General features: G+C 44.0%; 1 protein-coding gene across 1 annotated transcript in view; it reads left to right on the forward strand.

Annotated features, from left to right (window-relative positions):
* The first annotated feature begins 5170 nt into the window (after positions 1–5170).
* SLC17A9 (solute carrier family 17 member 9) overlaps positions 5171–20415 on the forward strand; it is a 31229-nt gene continuing 15984 nt past the window's right edge. Inside the window, exons 1-3 of the mRNA XM_039498956.1 lie at positions 5171–5536; positions 17914–18111; positions 20219–20358. Of these exons, the coding sequence (XP_039354890.1) occupies positions 5376–5536; positions 17914–18111; positions 20219–20358 (499 nt within the window). The 5' untranslated portion in view covers positions 5171–5375. The remainder of the gene's footprint in view (positions 5537–17913; positions 18112–20218; positions 20359–20415) is intronic.

Below are 20415 nucleotides of genomic sequence, written 5' to 3' on the forward strand. Positions count from 1 at the left end.
CCAACTTTTTTATGAAAGGTTTTAAATTCAGTAGGAGTGTGATCCAGGATATGTGTATCTAGATCATCATTGCCTCATGCTTTTAAGAAACAGAATGCTATTTCCAGATCACGGTTGGGAGAAAGAAAAAATACATAATACTGCAATTCATAAAAGCTTTAAAATGTTACAATTAAATTGTTCTATATGCTCTACTGATATGGACTATATTGGATTGTAAATGTAATCTTAAAGTGTACACCTTGTCCTCAAGTATTAATATAATAAGCTTTCACTTGGTGTAGAGTGGATATATTTTGTCCTCTTTGCCTGCCTTGTATCTACCCTTTCCCTCGCAGTTTTCCTAAATACCATAAAAAGCAGCATAAAAGAGAAAATACTGTAAGCTGTGTAGTTGTCAAATAGAACATATTTTTCTGCTCCAACAGAAGAGGTTCACTGTAGGGATAAGGGAGGGAAGAAGAAAACATGGCAGATAAGAAATTAGACATAGTCCTACCCACAATTATTTGCATTCTCAAAAGTGCACAAAAGGGAAGCTAAGCTGAGATCTTGATGAAAATTGGGCTTGTAAGTGAATGTAATATTTCCAAGTAGTGCTAGATTGAGAGTACTGGGATGTGAAGTCGTATTTATCTAAAAAATGCTCCCACCCTCCTATTTATTTGTAAGACCATCAAAGTTCTAAGTTCAGCAAGATGTGCAGGAGTGTAAGGGAGGGTTTCTTACTGCTTCCATGGGTTTATGGCCTAGGCCATAAGTTGGCCTTTAGCTAACTTTGTATTTTCTCTTCTAGTCCTTCTACCTTAGGAACACAGGCCCTGCTTACTTTGAAAGCAAAACTGCTTCTCACGTGTCAGCAAGGTTAAATCAGGTATTCACCAGAAAACATGTACAGCTGTGTGTTTAAAAAAAGGACAGGATGGAATATGTACAATAAGAACAAAATTTTGTTGCTAATAAGGTTATTAGAAAATGCTGAACAAAGCAATAGCTGATGTTTTCTTGTGTCTGGGGTAAACTAGATTCTCTGATCCCATAGTGCCAGGGGCCATAAAAGTGCCTAAATGAATAGGAGCTAACGGTTTTTTTTTTTTTTCCCCTCCATGTTATTTCTGAGGCAATGCTTCCCAAGTCTTGCAGAGGTCTGTCCACTTGCATGTTTGCTGTTTGTACTTTGTTTCCTGTGTAAGTATTGTCTAGCTCTAACACTTCCCAACCCTCCTGGAACTATTACTGCTTTTGTCACTCTGCCTTACCCATAAAGTATTTCCAAAACTCCCTTATTATTACTTTTATTTTATGCTCTCCATTTTGCGTTTGACACTTACAGAAAATGTCTGGCGTCTATCCTCATTTTTTCCCCTCCTAGAATTTAATTCTCAACTATATAGCCTCCAAATACCCTTTTTAACATTTATATATTAAATTCTGTGTTCCTAATATCTTATTGATACAACTCCTGACATCTTTTTACCAAGTCATGGCTCCCTCTTCTGGAAATGGAAACACAAGTAAGGAGGACCAGGTTTCAGAGTGAAGTACGCATTGGCAGCTGCATCCTGGCTTATTTGCGCAGTTGTCAGCTTTTATTTTGTGGCCAAATAAGCTGTGAAATAAGGTCAATAGTGTTGTGAGAGCTGGACTCAATAGTCAACACTGCATTCCTTTCCTCCCTTAATTGCCATCTTCTGTTCCCAAGTCAATATTTTTTAGTTTTCTCCATCAGTGTCACACCTGTTGACCTAATATGTGGTACTGTGTCAGAATCCTTCTTGAAGCTCAAAAGAGTCCATCCCTTGTCTCAGTATTGTCACCTCCAAGAATTAAATTTTAAGTATGACTTTGCTTTGGTAATTTCATGGGAGACCCGCCTTTCATGTGTTCCTATCCAAGTGTTGTGGATGAACCCTGACTGTAGAATCTTCCCAGATCTCAAAGTCGGACTCAGCTCTACAATATTGTTAGCGATATTTTTCCTCTGAACTCTGTAGAGATGGACATCTTGTTAGCTTAACTTCTAATCCCTAGATACAAGAGGCCAAAACTTCCAGATGATAAACGTATTGGAGGTTCATTAGTGTAAGCGAGTGATGTGGGGTTGCATAGGGGCAAACACAGTGAGGCGTTAGTGTTGCTGAGATTTATGGGTGTTCTAAAGTGGGACATGTAAGAGGAAGCTGGGCTAATTACTACCCCTCCACCACAAAAACTGGACAGGAGATGGAAGAGCAGAGGCATGAAACCAGGGGTAAGAACCTCCCCTCTTCCCAAACCTCTGCACCACGTTCTCTGCTTTGTTCCTTTAAAAAAACAACTCTTGTCCTTTGTGTTGAAGTGTTTATATGTATATTTGCTGAAAATTAGTAAGATTGTGTGGGAGGCAGTAAGGGAGAGGAAAGGGCTTTCTCATTGCTTACTGTCCCCTTCTTGCCTTGATAACATTGCTTTCTTCTGCAGCAGGCCTATTTATAACTTGCAAATGTACAAAATTAGGTGAGCAAGGAAAAAGTAGAGGCAGTTTGGGTGGAGAGAAGGGGAGCCCTGCCTTCCTACTTTTTGCCCTGCCCTCATCTTCCTTGAACTATTTTTTTTAACATGCACAGAAGTGTAATGTTAAATATGCATGTGTATAATTTAACCATGGTGGAGCTTCTGAGCTCAGTGCAGACCTTACATTTCCCATCCATAGAGTCCAATGAAGAATACTCTTCAAATTCTTGATTAGCATGGTGCTTCAACACCTTTGGTGGGTTGACACCTTTGTCAGTGATAATCTTTCAATAGCAGCTACCCATCTATGATCAAGATTCCTATATTATTTTTTACTAGAAACAAAACTGTCTGAGCCTAAATAACTGTGTATATACTATGAGAGTGGAAGTTCTGAAAACCACGTAGAGCTGAGTGCATGGCCTGAAAAATTATGGAGTGGGAGGAATTAAAATGGGTGTGTCTGGGTTATACACATGCTTTATTCAAATCAAAAAGCCTCACTTTTACCTGTTTTTACCAAATGCAAAGAATTGCAAGTGTGTAGATCTACAGGAATTGTGGGGACAGGGGAGTACATACCTTTTTAAAATGCATGAAGAGGGGAAAGAGTCTCAATACTTATCTTCATTATCCCTTTATCCTAATATTTTGCTTTTTAGAGTTGAGTGAGCATGACTCAAGCAGGAGTTCAAGGGTCTGTAAGGACACAGGATTAAATATAGTACTTGTAGAAGGGGTAGGAGAGATGATTTATGTATGTTCCAACATGCTTTTTGTTTTACAGACAATTCCCTGCCCCCCCCCAAAAAGATTACAATTGGAAGGCCAGATTTTGATACCCTTAAACATATGCAGTAATCTTTTAATGTCTCAAAGCATTGTGCAAGAAGGTGGTGAAATGATTTGCTCACAGTCACCCAGTATGCCAATGGCAGAGTAGAACCCATGTCTCTGTGCAGTGCCCTATCCATTAGGCTACACTGCCTCTCCTGAACTGACCAAACTAGCACCCATTTAGCAAACCAGCTTTATCAAAATTGGTTTTTCCCACTTTGATGCAGAAAAAAGGATGTCCACATAGACTTGCACTAAAATAACTTTTTATGTAGTGCAAACTTATTTAGCCCAAGACTTATTGGATTATTCTACTTTGAGATTAGTTCTCGCTCACATTTCTGCAGTGGACGTATTCAAAAGCCTCAATTTTGCATGTGATGCAAACAGTTCATTACTCATAAAGCTTTAGGAAATGTTGCTTTGACTTTTAGGATAAAAAATAAGTTGATGTTATACTCTACTGTTAACAGGGCCGGCTTTAGGGCAATTCCCCTGATTCCCGGGAATTGGGCCATGCACTAAGAGGGCCCCACACCCTCCGCCGAAAACAGTGGCAACCGAGTGAGCTGCAGCCGAATTGCCGCCACTATCTTCGGTGGCAGCTCAATCGCTACCCCTGTCTTAGGTGGCAGCTCTTTCGAATCGGGCCCCGCCCGTCCTAAAGCCTGCCCTGACTGTTAAAGCACAGAGGGGGAAGGTGAAAAGCAGGCTTGGCCTAGAGCTGGGTGTACAGAGGCAGGATTTTCACATTTTCCCATTGCTTCCATTGTGTGAGTTACAGGGAAACTAGTTTAAGACCAAGCATTCGGCGTAGGGGACTGCTAGAAAACTGAAAGTAAGGAAAAACTAACAAGTGTCTCTCTGCACCCTGCAGTTGTGATCAATATAAACACACACATACCGAGGCATGTTAAGTTTTCCATTCTGGCTGGGCCACTTCCACTGCCATCTCTGCAGAGGCACAGCCCACATGTATCATATTCTAAATAATAAAAATAGTTTGTCCTTGAGAGTTTGGTTCTCCCCTTTTACCCCTTCTCCACACCCCATGGGAAAGATTTATAGCAGCTAGGGTGACCAGACAGCACATGTGAAAAATTGGGATGGGGGTGGTGGGTAATAGGAGCCTATATATGAAAAAGATCAAAAAAGTGGGAGTGTGCCTATAAAATCAGGACATCTGGTCACCCTACTAGCACCTTAGATGCTAAGAGAAAGGTCTAGGAATCTATCCTACCTCTCCCTCCCCTGAGCACTGTAGCTGCACCCTGCTCTGGTATTAACAATGCGCCTTGGTTATCGTGGGTACAAATACAGAGACCCGGTCCCAGGGAGGAATAAAACTGTCGGACTCCAATATAATATTAATAGCAACAATACTTGCAACTGACTCAAGTGAGATGCAAAAGTAATTCTGTTCTTATACTGCCCCGTACCACGTCATCTCTGGCTGGAAGAGTTGAAGGGGGGGATTTGGTGGCAGCTCTGCTTATCACCACCCCTTAGGGGACCCATTCAAACTCTGCCGTGGTTCTGGTACCCGGGGGCTAAGGCTTTTTACAGTGCGTTCCGGCCCGGTGCATAACGTCGGAAGCTCAATCCAGCCTGTCAAGTTCCCCCGGGCTGATCGCAGTCTGTACTAGCCGCTGCCAGACTTGCTTCCTAGAAAAGCTCCAACAGGAAGAGAAGTTGAAAACTGACACGTGGCCTTTGTATTGCAAAGAGACAAACTCCCCCCTGAATCTCAAACCAGATCAGCTCGGCTTTCGCAAAGTAACAGGCAGGGCTGCGGTGACAGGCAGGCACTTCTATTCACTCCCTGGGAATGAGCCCGGCTTTGCCATTTGCATCTTTCCTTTAAGCAAACACCTTCTAGGAGAGTAGGACATGTAACCCCGTTCTGGGGATTTTTCCTGTCATTGCTGTCTGCTCTTTTTGCAATCGCTCCAGCATCCTTGCAAGAAGTGCCACAACGGCGCGGTCTATCAGTGTCATTTTACTTAGTGAGTCGTCCCCCTTTTGTAAAAAAAAAAAAATACTGAATGGCCTCAAGTATCGGTAGGAATGGTGTTCAGGTGTATAGTTCTGACCTGGTCTCGCTACATCATCATAGCCACCACTACCAGCAGCAGCAGCAGCCTGTAAAGAATACATGTAAGGAAGGCTCGAAAAAAGATGGGACTGTGGATTCCTATTGGTCCAGGTAAGACTATACAGTCTCAGTCTTTGTAAATATTTTTATTCTTTTCCTTGTGCACAAACCCCTGCTGTGTAGTTTTGATAGGCAGAGTTTTCTTTCCAGTTTAATGGCTCTTTAATCTGTAGATAAAACACATGAGGGTGTCTGAATGACAGTGCCATTTTGTAAGGATGGTCCAGTGGTTGGGGATCCATCCTGGGCTGGGACACACAGAGAGCTGAGTTCAATGCATTGCTTTGCCACAGGCTTCCTGTGGACCCTCTGGCAAATTACTTAATCTTTTTGTGTCTCAGTTTCCCAGCTGTAAAATAGAGATTATAGCACTTCCTGACCTCACAGGGGTGTTGTGAGGATAATTACATTAAGACTATGAAGTGATACTATGGCAATGGAGACCAAAGAAGAACCCACCTATAGATAGATACTATACAAACTGTCTTCCTTGTAAATCTCTGCGATTCTAATCAGGACTGTTTTAATAACAATAGCACAAAGCTGCACCGCAGAGAAAGAAAAGGTAACCACTACATAAAATACAAAACACTTTTTTTAAATGCAAGACAGTTGAGCTTGTATCTGCCCTGTAGTTGGTTATTCAAACATGCCATTTGAAACATTAAGAGCTTTTTTTCAAAAGGTCTGAGCAGTTATGTTTGCACTGTAGATAATAACTAATTAAGATTAAAGGTAGCTAGACTACTCAGTAATAGTTTTTCCAAGTTCAATAATAAAGACTTAAAAAAAAATTCAGCCAAAAATGTGGATCCACACTGCCTTTATGCTGATTATGAATATGGTAACCTCAACTATTACTATATGCATCAATTACAATGTGCATTGTGAAAAATCATATTCTAAAATAGTTTATCTGCCCAGTCTTAACTATTAGAGGGTGCAGCAGTGTATGTGATTTTATTTTAATCTGAGTTGATCAGGGAATGATTTCCTAGCTCATTTTGTATTTTCCATTGTGTGTGTGTAAATGTAATATTGAAAACATTCTCAAACCTTGTGTCTGAACTTAGTTGTGCAAGTCTATGGCACATGCTAAGTGATTGGGTGACGTGTAAAATTGCTACACTCTTCCCATTTTCATTACACGTGAGTATAGTGCTTAGTACGATGATGGGGGCCCAATTCCTGATTCGTGCCTCTCGGCGCTACCACAATACAAATAATAAAAAATTGATGTTTTCTGAGGATAGCCGAGTCTCCAGGTTATTAAGCCAAAATGTACTGCCTTTGGCAGTGGTGGCATGTGTAAATTCAGGGTTGTCTTGTGTTCTGTAGGAACCTAAGAATTATCAATTTTTAATCTCTCTAAAACTGACTCTTCTCTGTGGCCTTGGGCAAATCACTTAACCTTTAGGTGTCAGTTTGCAGCCACTCTAATAATGCACAAGGGTGCTGTCAGGAATTAACTGGTTAATGTTGGTAAAATGCTTTGGAGATGGGGATAGATAAGGACCGTGACTAACTGGAAGAAGCCTTGCAAAACTGAAAGCTCACCATGGGGAGAATTCTTATTCTTACTTTAAAATGATGTGTGCTTCATAACAAATAACTATTACATTGATGGCTGATGAGACTAATCTTGATCCTCTAGTCTGCCAAGTATGGCTGTAGCCCAGAACCTCCCATCACCATCACCACCACCACATATGTTATAGAAAGTCTTCTGATCAAATACCCATTGAAGCCAATGAATCCAGTGAATTTTGTGGGCTTTGGATAAGACCACCAGGAGAGATGGTAAGAAAATAGAATCAATCAGTCAATCAATCTGTGAAAACTTATTTGATTTTTTTTTTTATTTGCATTGAAAACTATGCTGATGAAAAGTTAGCAATCATTTTTAACTAATGTTCTTAGCGATCATTTATGTTGTGGCCTGACCCAGACACTCCAAGCAGAATTAGTGCAGCACTGTGCAACTCAGAGTAGCAGAGAGTAAAGAGTAGCAGAGAGTAAAGGCTAGACATGCAGCCCTAAAGAGTTTACAGTCTAATTTAAGAGAAGTTGCAATCTGTAGAGCTGGTTGTAATTTTTTTTAAAACCAAAGTACAGTTTTTGTAGTGGTCAACCTTTTCACTTGTTTGTGGGGAGGGAGAGAGGGTAGATGGGCCAATACAAAAAATCTAAATGAAAGTTTCATTTTGGAAAACTTTGTTTCAAATTTGTGCCCAACCGTGTTTCTTGGATTTGTTTACTTTTTCCCATTAAAAAGGGGGGGGAGGTAAAAAAAAAAAAGCGAGAGAATTTGCCCCACTGCTGCAAAGGGAAATGTTGGCAGATTTCATTCCAAATTTCTTCCAGAAAAACAATTGATGAACCCCTAATTTTTGATGAAAATGTAGTTGCTGCCAGTCCTGTGTCCAACTGGCTCCATCAACAAGTGGTTGTAACAAACCTTATGAAGGAACAGGGCGGAGGATATTGGGAATGTCAATAAGATTATCATTTGTATTGCTGTTGCACATAGAGGCTCCAGCTACAACCGAGCCTTACTGTATTATGCACTGCACATGCAAATATAGAGATCAAGTCCCTGCCCCCGTGAACAAGACCGTCAAAGAGTGGGAAGGGAAACACAGGTACAGAAAAGGGAAGTGATTTGCCTAAGGTCACACAGCAGCTGAGGGGCAGGTTTATGCAGTTATATAAGCTAACTATCTGAGCAGATGGATGCTTTCTAATCAATTATATATTTAAAATAATAGACATAAATAAATATCAATATTTCCAGATGAACTTTACTTTACTCTTCATTCAAGCTAATGAGCTACTGTCACAGAAACAAGGATTCATCAATATGGAGAAATGACATAGAATCCATTTTCATACAGAAACAAAAGACACGCCAGGCAGCCTTCCAGATCCTCCGTGCCCCCTTGGTGCAGTGAGACAGATAACCACTTATCGTTGCATGCTTGTTTTTCTGTCTTTGTTCTCCCTGGTTTATTCTGCTTCCTCTATTCTCCATTTCTTCAGCTCACTTTTCACTTTCCCTTCTATTTTCTTATACATCTTATCCTATCCTCTCCAGCTGCCATTCCCAAACTTCTGAGGAACTCTCCAGTGGTTCCGTTATCCCATACCATCCCTTCTCTTCCAAGGAACAACACTCAAAACATTCTGATTAGGATGATTGAATAGCTGTACAGGAAAAGGATGTCACTTTGAGTTTGGGTGATCAGAAAGCAAGTGTGAAAAATCAGGACAGGGGTGGGGGGTAATAGGAGCCTATATAAGAAAAAGATCCAAAAATCGGGACTGTCCCTATAAAATCGGGTCATCTGGTCACCCTACTTTGAGTAACAACAATAATCAATTAACTAATAAAACCTAGCACTTGGAGAGCACTTTTCATCCATAGATCTCAAGCAAGGGCCCCCAGGAGGTATGTAAATATCATCATCCCCAGTTTACAGATGGGAAACTAAGGCACAGAGACGTGAAATGCCTTGCCCAATGTCACACACAAAGTCCTGGGCAGATCCAGGATCAGAAGGTGGAGTCTAGGGAGCAGATTCTGGGCTGTTTCTTTCAGGTGGTGCAGCTCAAAAGACTCAGTAGGGATTGAAGGCCATGTGGCTTCTAGATTCTGAGCTACACCAGGGGCCAATGTGGGCGTATGGCATAAGCTAGAGCAGTTGCTTTCTGCAGAGGAAGTGTAAAGGAGCTGTGACAGGGGCTGGAATCTGTCCACTTAACTGCTAGTCCTGGGCCCAATTCCACCGACTACACTATTCTGTTCACAGCTTTCTGATTATCACAATTCAAGTCCCGTTAGTTTCTTTTACAGTACAAGTCACTCATCTTATTATTAAATAACATACTTGCTAAGACTCCTTTCTTTGAGGAGGTATAATCAAGAAACCAGCTGCCAGTTGTGGTTATTCAGCATTGTCAAGTGTTATTTCTGTTTCAGTGACCAGCATGTCTGTGTGTGATTACCGTTGCACCTTTCCACCTCCTCCATGCTGATGTAGTAGGTTTTTTTTTCTGCTCATACTACTAGCTAGAATCAAATTCTACCTTTATTCTGCCAAAAGCAAAAAATGAAAAGAGGGAATGAGCAGAAAGTTGCTCTTGCTAAATGGTGCTTGTTGCCATCTGTGGCTCTGCTAAGGAAATCCATGCTCAGGAGAGATGCATGAAGTAAACAAACTTGTCTTCCCAGTGGGAAAAAACCCTCCTCTCTAGGTCATTCTAGTTGGTCATTAGCTGATTGGTTTGAGAAATCAAAGCTACCTTTGATGGCTACATATCGTAAGGTGTCTGCTGATGTATGACATGTTGCAATCAGGGGGAAAAACGGATTCTCTCTCTCGACAGTTAGTAGTCACGTTTGTTATGGCAGTGTCTACAGGCCAACCAAGAATGGGGCCTCATTGTGTTAGGCACTGCACAGGCAGAGCAGTAACAGGTCCATGTATTGAAGAGCATACAATCTAATTAGGCAAGGCAGACACAGGGCAGGGAAGGGTTTAACGTAGAGAAGCACTCGGATTTTCAATGGTGGAGCAATCATTTTTTGAGAAAAAACAAATGCAGGGAAGACAACCATCAAGCGGAGTTAAAAATAACTACCCAGTGCCCTTGGCAGTATCTCTGATTTAACTTGCTTCCGTATAGTGTTATTTGTGTGACTGTGCTGCGTTTACTTCACATTAAAAGATGCCATAAACATGCCGTAAATTAAAGCAGTGGACGGGTGAGCTGCAAAAAGTCACAGGAATAGGACAATCAAGCAGGGAGGATTATCAAACACGACTGGGAACAGGGTTATGACTCTGACGCGTTCAGCAATCCCTGAAAAAATAAAGTGACCTATGATACAGGAGAGAGCTAGGATTTTGAAGTACTTCCTTAATTACCATTGACTGCTGCAGAACACCTGATGTTCTGAGACATCAGAGCAGGAAAGGGAATTCTCTGGTAAGTTTCTGTGCAGTGAAAACCTGCAGCAGCCAGGTCTAATTCTGGGCTAACAACACTCTTGCTTTAGTCCCTGTGAAGACATGCATGAGGTGTGCGACAACACTCTGCACACAGGCAGCTACCTGCATCCCAAGATCTCACAGCACTTTACGAGGGAGGGAGCATTCTTGTCCCTTTTTTAAAGAGAAGGAAACTGAGCTACAGAGACACTGGGGTGGCTTTGTCCGAAACAGGGAGAAGGCAGCTTGCACCTCTCCTCTTCCAGGGCTGCCACAAGGTAGTTCTGAGCACCGCCCTAACTTGCTGTCTGTCTGCACTGGCCCCTGTGGCCCATTGCCCCAGTGTAGAATCACCAGAGTGCAGGTTCACCGTCGCCACCCGCCCTTGTCTGGAGCCACACAAACCAGCATTAACAGGGACCAGGATATGAACCTATAACTTCTTCCTACCATAGGAAACTCCCTTCAGAAAAACAACAACAAACAGCTGGAGCTGCTGGCCATGTGGTTGGATGAGACTGTTCTTAGCCTCGCTGTCTGAACATCTCCCGTATCCCTCCTTAAAATACACGCCTATATGACCCTCCTCAGTCCAGCCTGAAAGCCAGCCTTAAACTAAAATCTAATGATAGCCTGAGCTCCAGTGAAGCCGTTTGAAAAGTCAGCCGAAATGGCTGTGAACAGACAGAACCACAAGCTGAGGGAAAGGGGTAAGATTGAGTCAAGAGAAATGAAGTTGAACAAATATTTGCTCTGTGGCAGCTACTGGAGAAATTCCTCCAGCGTGAAAACACATTGCAAATAAAGGAACACTATGCTGCTGGCTTTCCCTGGGCTAGAGGGAGGCTTAGGTTGTTTATTTATTTTGCCTCTGGGGGCTCTGCAGCATCCTAGGAAATTAGTCATAACCGTCCTCAACTGCTACAAAATTTTAGAGAGTGATATTTGCTTTCACCTGAGCTATTCAGCTTGTATGAGCACAGTCCCTGGGGATTGTTACCCAGGGATGCTTCAAAGCAGAGCTGCAGTGAACAGCCAGAGAGCTGCGTCTACTTTGATGGAGACATGGAGCTCAGCACTGCCATACAAGAAGAAAAAACGACAGTGTCAGATACAGCTGTCTGAGGGTTGTCAGAATAAACAAACCAAACCCAAGCCTATGTGGATTACTGTGGCTCAAACACAGGAGCTGATTATAGGTGTGTCCCAGTGTTGGCGAGTGCTTGATAAAACAAAGGTTATGTTCTAGGTAATGAACTTCCCCCATCACACCCATGTGCCCCAGATGCTGCGGGAAAGGGATGGAACCACAGGTTTCTATTTCATCTTTATGATTTCCTGTGTAGCTTGGGGGGTCGTGAAGCTTTTGTGAAGGTAAGAAGTGGGAGCATTAGTTTGAGAGCTGATGTGTATTCAGTTCCCTGCAGGGGCAGACATATCTTCCACTTGTTTTGCTGAGGGACAGCTGCTAGTCTCAGTTCTCAAACTTTTGTATGCGTGACCCCTTTCACATGGCAAGCCTCTGAGTGCTGCCCCCCCTTTATAAATTAAAACCACCATTTTTTATATTATACACTATTATAAATGCTGGAGGTGAAGCGGGTTTTGGGGGTGGAGGCTGACACCTTGCAACCCCCATGTAATAACATTGTGACCACCTCAGAGGTCACAACCCCCAATTTGAGAACCCCTGATTATGGTGATTGGAGAGCCCCGTCTGACAGCTGAGGATCTGGCCTATTGTCTCTCCAGGGCTCCCAGCCCATAGTCAGCAGGACTAGTTCTTGATCCCAAGTCTCCAGGGTAGTGGAGAGCTGAAGAGAGACTGGGAGTGCAAACTCAACAGGGCATTAGGACTCGACATCAGGAAATTGAGTTCGTTCCCAGCTTGGCCACTGCTATGTGAAATTTTGAGCAAGTCACTTAGACCTGTGTTTTTTTTACTCAGTTTCCATATCGGTAACAGACAGATTATGTTTTCTCCCTTCAGGAGGGAGGTTATTAGGCTGAATTTATTAACATCTCATAGACTAAGGCCAGAAGTGACCATCATGTTCAACTAGTCTGACCTCCTGCTCACTGCAGGCCACAGAGCCTCACCCAGTAAAGCACATTGAGCTCAGATTGAGAGTGTTATAGACTTGCAAAATATTTGTATTTATTAATATTTAGTTCTTGAGATAGGGTCATATATTTCCTCTCCCCGCCCCAGTGTCTGTAAAGACTTGCCTAATAACCCTGTATGTTGTTGTTTTGAGCTAGGCAGAAGAGTGACTCATCAGCAGTTACAGCGATAACTATAATTAGAGAAAAATGCTTCCACAACTGAGGCTCTTTCCTCTGATGTAAGCACATCAGTATCCTTGCACAGGATTAATTCTTTCAATGGTTTGGTGTGGATGCAGGCACCTAGTGCTTGTGTGTGACATTTAGCATTGTTTTAGTAGATTTTCGGGCTGGAAATGCCACCTAAGAAGCTTGTACTGTCCTGGAGTCTTCTTCATACTTCTCCACTTGGTTTATGCTTATAGCTATAGCTAGACTTTTAAAAAAATCAAAACAATAGAAATAAATAGAACAGAACAGTAATCAAAGAGAATATTTAGGCCATGTGAAATAATCTGCCACCCTTTAGGAAAAAAAGGATTAAAAACTAAAGCTCATTGGAAAATTTCCACAGAAATTTTGTCAAAAACCAGGTGGGGAGAAAACCGTTTTCTGTTTTCCGATCACCCTGGGTGTTGTGGTTTCTGTATATTATTTATTATTTTTATTACAGTAGAGCCTACAGGCTGCAAGCAAGATTAGGGTAACATTATGCAAAGCACCATGCAGCCACACAGTAAGCGATAGTCCCTGCCCCAAAATGCTTACCATCTAAAAAGACAAGACGGACAAAGGAAGGCTTATTATCGCCATAGGAAACCGAGAGATTAAGTGGCTTGTCAAAGGGGGCATAAAGGGTATGTGACAGAGCTGGGAATAGAAGCAAGGGTCTTGAATCCCAGGCTAGTGCTTTCACCACACCACTGTCTTTCCTCTTTTCTTCTACCCCTACTTAAAATGCCGTAGGCCTTGATCCTACACAGTGTGGGTGCAGCGTGTTCCATGCATATGCACAAGGTAAGGGGAACCTGATTCAGTGTTAATGAGAGCGCCGCCTGTGCTGCAACCCAGTTACTTCTGTAGGAGTCACACCGAATGGGAGTGTGAGTTAAGCAACTCCTCTGCCTGTTGACGATCAAACACACTCCTGTCTCTCTAGACCCAGCCACTCCCTATCAACATCCTGGGCCTGACTCTCCCACGGCCTTGTGAAATCATGGACACTGGTGAAATGTAGGTGTAAAAATGATACTATATTGATTTGATACAAGGCGTAAGCCCCTTACCTCTGCTACGGTGACCAGATGTCCCGATTTTATAGGGACAGTCCTGATTTTTGGGGCTTTTTCTTATATAGGCTCCTATTACCTCCCATCTCCTGTCCTGATTTTTACATTTGCTGTCTGGTCACCCTAACCTCTGCTGAGGGCCTGACGTAAAGCCCACTGGAGCCAAGGGAGCATATCCACTGACTGCCTTGAGTTTGGGGGCACTAGCACCTACCCTTACTTGACTCGTGTGCCTGCCTTCTAGTCACACCTGCATTAGGGCGAAAGGGCTTTGGCCCAGACACTCACTACGCTCTCGAATGAACTCACACAGAAAAATGATAAAAGGCAAAAATACCCTCTCACCCGTGGGCAAACACTTTCCCCAAAGTGAGTCTCTGACCTCTCAGTCCTCATCCTGAAAAGAAACGTGCACCACCCCTTCAAAACACAGGCCTGGGAACTGAAATGGATAACTCTGCAGGACACTAAAAACCATGGACTGGTTTTATGGCTCATTATAACAATTTGTAACACCTCTGCCTGCTAACCCTTAATTGCCCACTTCATTTAAGTGGCAAAGAGTCCTGTGGCACCTTCTAAATGTGTGAACCCTGGATGCTTAACAGTCTGTCCCAACTTGGATTTAGCTCTGGTTAGCTTCCCCAGACCTGAAGAAGAGCTTTATGAATAGGGTGACCAGACAGCAAGTGTGAAAAATCAGGACAGGGGGTGGGGGGTAATAGGAGCCTATATAAGAAAAAGCCCCAAAAATCAGGACTGTCCCTATAAAATCGGGACATCTGGTCACCCTATCTATGAAGCTCCAAAGCTGGTCCCTTCCACCAACAGAAGTTGGTCCAGTAAAAGGTATTACTTCTTCCCGCCCCCCTTGTCTTGCTCACATCCTGGGCCCAACACCACTAAAACAACACTGCAAACAGATCCTCAAAGGTATGTAGGGCCAGGAGGTGGTGTCTTCCTCCAGCAAAAAATATTTACCCTCACTCAGAGTTTCCTTTTCATTTCCTTTGGGGATCTGGGCCTCTGTACTTGCCCCTGCAAAGACCCACCGGATCAAGCTGTGCCAGGCAATATTATAAAGAACAATTGAACTGAGTGGGCTTGAGTCTCTCTTGCCTTGCACCTCCACGCAGACATTCACACCCGTGTGCTGCCTCAGCACGGTAGCATCTTACATCCCCTTTGCTCAGCCTCTTTCCCAACAGGAGGGACTCAGGCCTCTTTTCTGATCATAAGTAAGGCTGCGAGTTTGTCATGGACGTCAAAGAAGTCAAGGATTCTATGACTTTCTGGGACATCCAGGACTTCTGCAGCAGCCGCTGCTGGGGCAGTCTCAGGCCACTGTCCCCAGCAGCAGGAGTTGGGGTGTGGGAGGGGGAGCTCAGGGCTGGAGGGGAAGAGTGTGTGTAGGGGGGTGAGGACTCCAGGCGGTGCTTACCTCGGGGAGCTCCCGAGAAGCAGTGACATGTCCCTCCCTCAGCTCCTAGCTCCGCGCACTGCCTCCACCTGCAGGCACCACCCCCGCAGCTCCCATTGGCCACAGTTCCCCGCCAATGGGAGCTGTGGAGCCGGCACTTGGGGCGGGGGCAGCATTTGGAGCTATGAGCTGAGGGAGGGAGGGACGTGTTGCCGCTTCCGGAGCGTGCTGCAAGGAGCCAGGTAGGGAGCCTGCCAGTCCCACCAACCCAGCCCCCCAGCACCAGCAGGGGTCCCAGGCTGCTCCCTCGGAACGTGTCCCCCCCCCCCCAGAGCACCCGCAGCACCACCCGGGCCACCCCCTCCCCCAAGATTTAGTCAGGAGTATATAGTACAAGTCATGGACAGGTCATGGGCTGTGACCTGTCCATGACTTTTACTAAAAATACCCAAGACTAAAACGTAGCCTTAATCATAAGGAAGAACAGAAAAAAATGTAAAGAACTTTTCATAACATTTTACATCACAAATTAAAATAATGTGAGTTAAAAGCATCATGTCTGGTAGACCCGGCCTGGCTCCTCTGCCCTTCTTAGGTCAGCCCAAAGGTTCAGAATTTGCACACCTGCATTTTTAGTTTTACTGGGACCAGCTGACCACATTAAACAAAACTAGGTCAGGGCCGTTTCCGGCCGAGAGTTCCCAAGTAACACCGGAGCACTGAGGATGGTGGGGGAGGGTGTTTCCATTTGCAGATTTAAAAAAAAAAAGATCATTTTCAGCTTCAGAGTGAATTAAACTTCCACTGCTGTAATGTCTCCGTTTAACATAACCTTTGAAGGGCATTTGAAGAGCATCTGTCACAGTCGCTGTTTGTTACATTAGCCAGGCAAGGTGAAATGTGGTTAATTATTCTTCAGGCCAGAACATGTAATTTTTTTGAGTTAGTTATTGTGTGCGTGAAGGGAGAGGGAGGAAAGCTTCAAAGCACAGAATGAAAAGTCCCAATACATCCTGCTTAAACTTGGCATTGAATCCTTTGCCCTTCCTTTCAGGAGATAGCAATAAATTAATTTCTAATGGGCACCATAGCCTGGCATGTTTTTACCACTCATTGTGTTTTATTCCAGTCTGTGACAGGGCCCCTTGATATGTTTGTAAGTGGCTTGTGTTATATTGGGATAACTGGACTCTGACATCTATCATAATTAACTGTAACAAAGAAAAACAAATATTCATTTTCTGTACAAAAGATGTCCAAAGGAGGATGGAAGATGCAGGGGGTTAGTTCCATGTATTCCGTGATCAGGACTGCCTCTTTGTTATATATTTGTACAGCACCTAGCACATGGGGCCCTGTCGTCTACTGTAAAAATAAATAATAGTTAATTTCCCAGTCACCACGGCCCTTATTCTGAAATGTACAGTGCACAGGGGGACAACTGCATCCACACCGAGGTCAGCAGGGCTCTACACAGGAACTGGGGTGCACCCACATACAGTACATTGCAGAATCAGGACCTAAATTTACGGCAGAACATTTGTCTTTGCTGCAGAATTGTTCTCCAGAATCGAAGTAGAAGCAGGTGCCATCTCCTACCTACTCTCAAACACAGTGTGCATCCTGTACACAATCTACTTCATCTCCTCCCTGGGATTTGGTTTTCTTAATACAAAACCTAGCAATAATATATTAGTAAAGTTTAGCTCAAACCTTTCTGGCCTTGTCTTTTCTTGGGGATCCTCCCTCTGGACAGATGAGTCCACACCTTAGATCGTCCTTCTATAGAGAGTGTCTCCTACTTCCCTGATATTTGGGTGGTAACAAATCACCTGCCTCTGAGTCAGCAGAACCCACTTAGCCCTTTCTCAGCCTAATCAACACTTGCTATCAAGAAAAGGTGTCTCAGGCTAACGCTGCCAACCTGTTACACTAACCTTACATTTGTTGTTTATATTTAAAAAAAGGTTAGTTTCTAATCCGTTTGGTTATAAAAACAACAGCAAATAACTCTTCCAAACATGGACCAAGAGTAAGCAATGCAGTGACCTATGCCCTAATCTGCAGACAGCATAAATCGGAAACCTAAAAACTGCAATTGGAATATCAGCATTGCTAACTGTTTCACAGCTAAAAGAACAAGTAGTACTTGCGGCACCTTAGAGACTAACATTATTTGAGCATAAGCTTTCGTGGGCTACAGCTCACTTCATAGGATGCATAGTGAAGTGGGTTTTAGCCCACGAAAGCTTATGCTCAAATAAATTTGTTAGTCTCTAAGGTGCCACAAGTATTCCTCGTTCTTTTTGCAGATACAGACTAACACGGCTGCTACTCTGAAACCTGTTTCACAGCTGGGATCGAAGCAGTGTTTACAATTAAAGAACCAGTGCAGGACATAAAGGCAGGTGGATGAAGCACTCTTTGAATGTGCGTGACAGGGTGTAAAGCTGGCATTGCTGTGACATTTAGCTCTTTAAAGATAGACTTGGCTGGCTTGTGAACGCACTCAGGGAAACCTGCCTGACCTGTGTGGCAGCATTGTGTGGTCTGAATCACAAGTTGGTACCCGGGTTTGTATCAGTGCTTGTTTGTTCCCCATCTCTTTCTTCATCCTTGCAGGCCCGAATCTCGACTCTGGACTGTGATGTTACTGCTTGGGACTTGTTTACTCTACTGTGCCAGGGTGACCATGCCTATCTGTGCTGTGGCCATGAGCAGTCACTTCGACTGGGACAAGAAACAGTCCGGCATTGTTCTGAGCAGCTTTTTCTGGGGCTACTGCTTAACTCAGATCATCGGAGGGCACCTCAGCGATCGGTACTGGAACTTTCTTATATTATCCCTTGCTCCGTTTTTGCAATCAATTTTTTTGGCAAAGTTATCTGGTATCTAACCTCCACCCCAAGGGGATGAGGATTGATAAACTATCTGAGAAGTACATCGATATCTCTGGAGGAAAAGCACTGTGGGCCTGATCCAAAGTCCATTGAAGTCAATGGGAGCCTTTCCATTGACTTCAGTAAGTTTTGGATCAGGCTCTATGGCTCTGATTCATCAAAGCACTTAAGCACGTGCCTAAACTATGTATGTGAGTCTTCCCCACTGGTTTCTAAGTTGTCACTGATCTTAAAGTTATACAAGCACTGAGGAGCTTTGCTGGAGTGTGGCCTATGTGCAATTCAGGAATTACCTACCTGCAAAAGTTGTCGTGTTTTAAACTATACCGGTATAGTTCAAGCTGCTTAATCCCCACTAGCGTGACCGCAATTACATCAATTGGCATTTGTACTAGAACCGCTTACCCCCGGATAGGAAGAGGAGTAAGCTAGGTAAGTATCAGGCACCTTTAGAATTGCATCCACGTTAGGGGTTGTACTGGTATAACTATTGCCATAGAGAATCACAGCCCTAGCCAAAATAGTTATACCAGTACAAAACTTGTGTGTAGACCAGGCTGTATTATTATGGGATGGTGATCCTTGCAATGCTCTTCCCATAGCCAGCATTAGCCAACAGCTCACATCCAGCACGATCTATTTATTAACAAAAGCTAAACGCCGTCCTTTCGTGGATGGCAACTTTCAGACTGGTTATTCAAGCAATGAACAACCAGTGAGGGGCACCGTTCCCTGGTCTGCAGGGAAATCAACTCTTTGTTTCTTCGTCTCATCCGCGGAATCTGTTTTCTCTGTCTTCGTTCCATGCCCACGTTTCTGAGCAGTTCCTCCCGAGTTTATTCCCCTTTGCAGCCTCTAGTCGTGCTTGGGAAAAGCATGTGCTGCACAGTTTGATTGTATGAATTAAAAAAAAACAACCAAAAAAACCCCAGTCAGCGGTTTTGTGGAAACCCCAGTAATTACCTGCTGGAGTTCATCCCCCAGACTGCAGTGTCCTAAGGGGGCACGGCTTTCCTTTAAAATCTTGTATAAGAAACACAGTCTCGGAGTCGCACATTGTCTGTGCAGCGGGCTGTGCCATCGCCCTGTGGTCTTTAATAGACTCTGCAAGCAAAGCGCACACAGGACACGAAAGGTTACAAGCAAGCAGAGCTAATGCTAAAGAGCGGATGGAACAGAAAATGCCATCATGCTTTGAGAAAAAGAGTACAGCGCTGCTAACTGCTTGTTGTTAAAACTTCCCCTGCATCAGGGATTCTCTCAGCGCCAAGCTCATGACCAGCCTGCCGTTCCGCATTGCTGATTGGGATGGGGATCCTGGCTATTTGGGATGGAGGTAAGCTCCCAGGATAGAAAAGGGGATCCCAGTACTGAACAGGCTGAGAACTACACCCTCTCTGTTGTTTGTAAAACTTTCTCTGTTGCTTTAAAATCAGGTTTCTCTCCCTGCCGACATCACCCTCTTTTACCTGTGTTCACCTTGTGTTTCTAAGGTGGGCTTGTAATTAACATGCTCCTGCTTTTGCTTACTTCCCGTGAGTGCCCGCGCGTCACTGAAGATGTAACTGTATGGACAGGTGGAATGGGTAATCAGTTTCCATCCCAAACAGTATGAATGTGGCTGGGATTCAGTCACTCATCCCCACTGTCTGCTGCTGTTGGGGAGCAAGTGGGGATTTCCCTTGGGTACCCCTTCACTCTCAGTGCATTCTAGGGCCTCTCAGACGTGCAGTTAAATGGTAGGAATGATGCCGTGTTCTGCTGCTACATGATGGTACAGGACACGTGCAACTGAGATCGGGAAGGGTCTGCTGCTCACCTCCCTGAAGGAAGCAGATGAAGGGCGCAGGTCAGCTGGCCACCCCTGAAGACATTTGTGGGATGGGAAGGTCAGGTGGAGAGGCCTGGCTGACTTTCATTATTAAACAGCTAGGAAGAGACGCCTGAAGTCCTGATTCCTAGTCCATGCGCCAACCCCACACCCTACCCACAGTTCCCCCTTTGCATAATTCATGCTTATCTTTCAGGATCGGAGGAGAAAAAGTCCTCCTCCTCTCTGCATCGGCCTGGGGTTTCATCACCGCAATCACTCCGCTGCTCACCTATATCAGTTCTGCCCACCTGATTTTCATGACAATTGCTCGATTCCTCATGGGACTACTGCAAGGTGAGACAAAAAATTGTGGGTATGTTCATTCCACCCATGCTTATACTGCAACTCCAT

The sequence above is a fragment of the Mauremys reevesii genome, linkage group 13, assembly GCF_016161935.1.
Source record: "Mauremys reevesii isolate NIE-2019 linkage group 13, ASM1616193v1, whole genome shotgun sequence".
Lineage (NCBI taxonomy): Eukaryota > Metazoa > Chordata > Testudines > Geoemydidae > Mauremys > Mauremys reevesii.